The 4,701-nt window shown below is 52.1% G+C and overlaps 1 protein-coding gene across 2 annotated transcripts; it reads right to left on the bottom strand.

Moving 5' to 3' along the window:
• Positions 1 to 1,114: 1,114 nt before the first annotated feature.
• On the bottom strand, positions 1,115 to 4,373 carry ANKRD9 (ankyrin repeat domain 9). 2 transcript variants are annotated; one of them, XM_034769399.1, is made up of 2 exons: positions 3,964 to 4,373; positions 1,115 to 2,346 (listed from the first exon to the last, which is right to left on the bottom strand). In XM_034769399.1, exon 2 carries the CDS (start codon positions 2,264 to 2,266, stop codon positions 1,379 to 1,381), a length of 888 nt encoding a protein of 295 aa, XP_034625290.1. In that variant the 5' UTR covers positions 2,267 to 2,346; positions 3,964 to 4,373; the 3' UTR covers positions 1,115 to 1,378. The 2 variants fall into 2 exon arrangements, with proteins under 2 accessions (XP_034625290.1, XP_034625291.1); XM_034769400.1 differs by having other exon boundaries at positions 1,115 to 2,335.
• Between the last annotated feature and the right edge of the window lie 328 nt (positions 4,374 to 4,701).

The following is a 4,701-nucleotide window of genomic DNA, read 5'->3' as shown; positions in this document are numbered from 1 at the left end:
AAAGGATTTATGTTTGAAACAAGGACTTTTCACTTCTGCTCTGTGCTCACCCTGTAGGGAGCTAGGAGGCTGAAATCTCTAAGGTAATAACTGACTCCATGGCAAGAGTCTTGGGTGCCAAAAAAACCCTACAACTCAGCTAATGCCCTCCCACTGTAGAGCCAAAGGTAGGTGGAAAACTCTGTGGAAACCATGAAGATTACAATGACTGGTAGGGGAAGGCGAGGTTTGCTCCTTGCAGAGCAGACAAGGGCATAGCTCTCCCAGTGCAGAGATGTCTGGAGAATCTCTGGGAATATTCCATGTATCTCTGGTCATCCACTGAGGGTCAAGATATTCAGGTGGAGGTCCAGTGCATCCAAACTACTCCCTAAATACCCACAGGAACTAAGGATGCCATAGGTTTTTCAACAACCTATGCCAACATATGTTTGGGGTGGCGATGGAGAATGACAACAAAGAAGAATCCACATGACAGAATGCAGACATCAGTTTGCACAAAAAAATCCCTGTGGGTTTGCAGGAGGACAATAGTAAGGAGAATGGCTCGCTCCAGCTCTGCTCCTTTTCCTAGCCACTCCCCTAAGATGATAGCGCCTCAAACATACAGTGTTCACGTGAAGGTGCTTCTGCAGGATTGAGAAGGATGAAACCATGATATATTACCCCCTTCCTCCCTCTAACCGAATCTTGGCCAACGAGAGCATGTTTTCTGCTCCTTCCATTCCCTCCACAGCAAAAAGAGAGATGACAACTAGGCCCCTCTGATTTCACTGAAGGACAAAGGGAACACAGAACATTATGGAAAAACTATCTGGTTTTCATACACATGGCCATTTTTGTTAATATGTATATCCTTGCCCTCCTTATTTAGTTTAGATTCTTTTAAAAATATCTTGGTTTTTGTACAAGATCAAGAATTTTTCACCTGTGCCTTTCTCTGTGTGTGTGTGATGTTTCCCTGACAACTCCTACCAGGATACTTGTAAAAATAAATTGTTTTATTCCAGAATTGTGCCATGTTTAAGCGGAAGGTAGGCCAGAACCAACGGGCTTCTCTCTACCACTCTCACATGGATATGTCACTTCAGAAATTTAAATTACTAGATTTCCATTTTCCGTCATATCTGCCACTGGTTTATTTACACCTATTTACAAATATATACACCCATGTATCTTAAGTTATCATATAATACTTTTATAAAAAGTGGTGTGAAAATTACTCACCACAATGATCTTTAAATAAAAAGGTATGTAAAGTGCCAGATACAATCCTTTTAAAAACATGTTCTAATAAAAACAAGAGCATTGCCCCACATCTGCATTAACAGCTCTTTATACCAAAACCACACAAGCTGGAGGCTCCTGGGCACATCCCCTAGCTCTTCAGTTTCAAGCCTAAAGGCTTCAGAAACTGTGGCAAAGGGAGATTTTCCAGTGCCTCTGGGAATTGTTCAGGTGAAATGCTCCTGATTAAGACACGCATAGCCGTGATGAACAGAGATGTAGGAGTTAAACCTGCCAGCCACTGGAATCTGTTCTCTCCCAAAAGATCTTGCCAGGGCTGGTGATTGTCCAGCAGTTGCTGTTTCATTGAAAACTGGAGTTCCTGAGGCATGAAGAGGAAAAGGGAGTCCAGCAAGAGGAGCTTGGTGCGCATGTTAACTGCTGGGGTCTGAGAAATCTGCTGGAGCAAGATGTCCAAAGGGGTATTCCCAGCGCAGTCACGTAAGCAGGGGGATGCCCCATGACCCAGCAATAGAAGCAAACATTCGGGTCTCAACAGTTCACAGGCCACATGCAAGGCAGTTTTGCTGCCTTCCACACGACTGCACCCCCTGCGGTCCAAGTAGTTGGCTCTCTCTCTCTCTGGAAAGCCTCTAATGGCTTTCAGTATTCTGAAGAGGATGTGGGTGCGGTTGTAGCGAACTGCCATGGCCAGGTGAGGAGCTGATGACTGGCAGCAGCTGAAGTTTTGGCTGGGTATGGCCAGGGCGCTCTGAAGAAACTTATTCAGTAGGTACTGAGCGTAAGGTTGGTGGTTGTGCACCAGGGCATAGAGAAGAGCCTCAGAGGGAGAATAGGTGCTCACCTTTCCGCCTTCCTCCCAGTGAAAGGCCTCCATTGTTCTTATGTCCTCCAGAAGCCACACAGGCAGCAGGTCCCTCACTGCCTGGTAAAAGGCGAAGGAGGATTTCTTACATTGCTTTTGGGACTGGGAATTGTGGCTGCTGTAGCTGTTCAGCCATTTGACGTTCCAGGGCATCGCTGAGCTTGGGTTTCAGGAGGGGCTTGTTCCCACTTTGTTGTCAAAATGCCTCATTAGGTCCAAGACCTATGGAAACACTCCCCCCCAAAAAAGTGATTTAATGATTGGTAGTCAGTCAGTCACTCCCCTCCCCAGAGAGCCTGAGGGCAGCACAGTAACACACACCTCTCCCCACTAAAACCCTGTTCTTTTTTTTCCCTTTTTCAACTCTGGTTGTGCTTTTAATCACAGTTAATTTCTAACTTTTATGTTGAGGGCAGGGCTGATTCAGATTTATCAGTTCAGCAAACTGAACTACCAATCTGGTCCAAACTGAAATGTTCTTTCCCAAGGCCACAGAGGTCTCCTCACAGTCACTGTCCTGTTTAAACTGCCTTGAGGCAATCTTCAAACTGGTAGGGGATGTGTCTAATGATTCACTTTAGCATCCAAGAGACTAAGACAGTGCCTTTCCTTGTAAAGGAGGCTTATGTTTTGCCACCCTGAGAAAGATACTAAGTGGAAAAGAACTGTGCTGGGGTTGCTCTAGCTTGTACATTTTTGACTCAGGAGGGCACATATTTTCAATAATATACAAAATGGTAGAGATGAACTAACCCTCCTCGCCTTTGTCTGAATTATAGACAAACAAAGCAAGGGCAAGATAGGAAATCTAGAGCGGGAATCGCAAGCAAACTAATCCACTGTAACAAGAAATGCAATATGCTGATAAATCTGACTGAGAAATTCCAGCCCATCACAGGCTAATATAAATTATAATTTTATAAAGTCCCAGTTTCCCTAACTCAACGCCTGTAACCCAGCTCCCTCTTCCCTGTCCCCAAATCTCCCCACACTAACACCTCCCTGTTCCCTGTCCCCAAATCTCCCCACACTAACCCCCTGTAACCCAGCTCCCTGGTCCCTGTTCCCAAATCTCATCCCACTCACCTCTGTAACCCAGCTCCCTGTTCCCCATCCCCAAATCATCCCCCGTAACCCAGCTCCCTGTTCCCCATCCCCAAATCATCCCCTGTAACCCAGCTCCCTGTTCCCCATCCCCAAATCTCCATTACCCCCATAATCCAGCACCCTGTTCCCCATCCTCCAATCTCCCCTCACTCACCCCTGTAATCCAGCTCCCTGTGTCCATCCCCAAATCTCCTCACACTCACCCCCGTAACCCAGCTCCCTGTGCCCTATCCGCAAATCTCCCCCCACTCACCCCTGTAACCCAGCTCCCTGTGCCGCATCCCCAAATCTCTCCCAGTCACCCCGGTAACCCAGCTCCCTGTGTCCTGTCCCCAAATCTCCCCCCCACTTACCTCTGTAACCCAGCTCCCTGTTCCACATCCCCAACTCACCCCCCATAACCCGGCTCCCTGTGTCCCATCCCCATATCTCCCCCCGCTCATCCAGATCCAGCTCCGATCCCCTCCCCTAGCTGCCTTTCCCTGTCCCGCAGTCTCCTCTTTCCACTCCTGTGCCTCACCCGGCCTCCCAGCCGAGCCCCTTCTCCTGCCCCGTCCCTCCAGCTCCCTCCCCGAGTTTCCATCTTCTCCTTTCAGCCTCCCCGGACTCGCCTCAGCTCCCTCCTCCCCGGCCGAGCCCGGCGCTCTCCGCAGGGGATACCGGTAGCGGGGCATGGCGCGCAGGGGGCGGCGGGGCGAGCCCAGGCAGCCGCAGCCGGAGGAGAGCCGGGGCTCGGCGCTCACCTCTGGCTGCTCGCAGGGCAGCGGCGCCCTCCCGCGGGCGGGGAGGTTTCTCTCTGCCGCCGGGCCGGGCCGCTGCCGAGCCCCGGCTTCCAGGCGCTGCTGGGGCTTCAATGAATGAGCTGGGGCGGCGCTTCGCGGGAGCCCTCTGCAACGGCGGCCGCTCCCGGGGCCAGCTCCCCTTGGGGGTCGCGCTCCCTCCCGCTTGGCTCTGGCCGCGCCGGGTCCGCGCCGCGTCTGCCTGGCTCTAAGGCGGGAGGGACGGCGGGCGGCAGCTGCAGCGGCCAAACCTCCGCTACCGCCTCTGGGCTCTTTTATCTCCCCCACGCCAGCCGGCTGAAGGTCAGTCAGGACCGGGGAACTGTCCAGCTCCCTCTGATTGGTGGCAACCGGGTCCCCCAGCTGCCTATTGGCTGCTCCAGGAGGATGGGGCCCTGCTCCATTGTTTGCGTCAGGGCAGGCAAAGTTCCAAGAAACTTGTCGGGCGGCTTTTTGTACGGCGAGGGGTGGGGGAGCGGGAGGGCTCGTGCCAGGGCCGGGCCGGGTGTCTGTCTCGTCCAGAGAGAGCGCAGCTGAGCTGGGCCAGCAAAATCTCTCCCCCACTCTCTCCCCTCCTTAACGCTTCCTTGCGAGGTTTGGGACTGGCGAGCGCAAGGGGGCAGGGCAGGGCTGCGTCTCTTTGCAGGGGTGTCTCCCCCTCTTCTCGCTCTGACAAAGTCCAGGTTTGCCCTTTAAAGCACT

Source organism: Trachemys scripta, chromosome 4, assembly GCF_013100865.1.
Source record: "Trachemys scripta elegans isolate TJP31775 chromosome 4, CAS_Tse_1.0, whole genome shotgun sequence".
In the NCBI taxonomy this organism is placed as follows: Eukaryota; Metazoa; Chordata; order Testudines; family Emydidae; genus Trachemys; species Trachemys scripta.
Note: the sequence above shows the minus strand (reverse complement) of the source record. Positions and strands in the feature narration are given on the sequence as shown.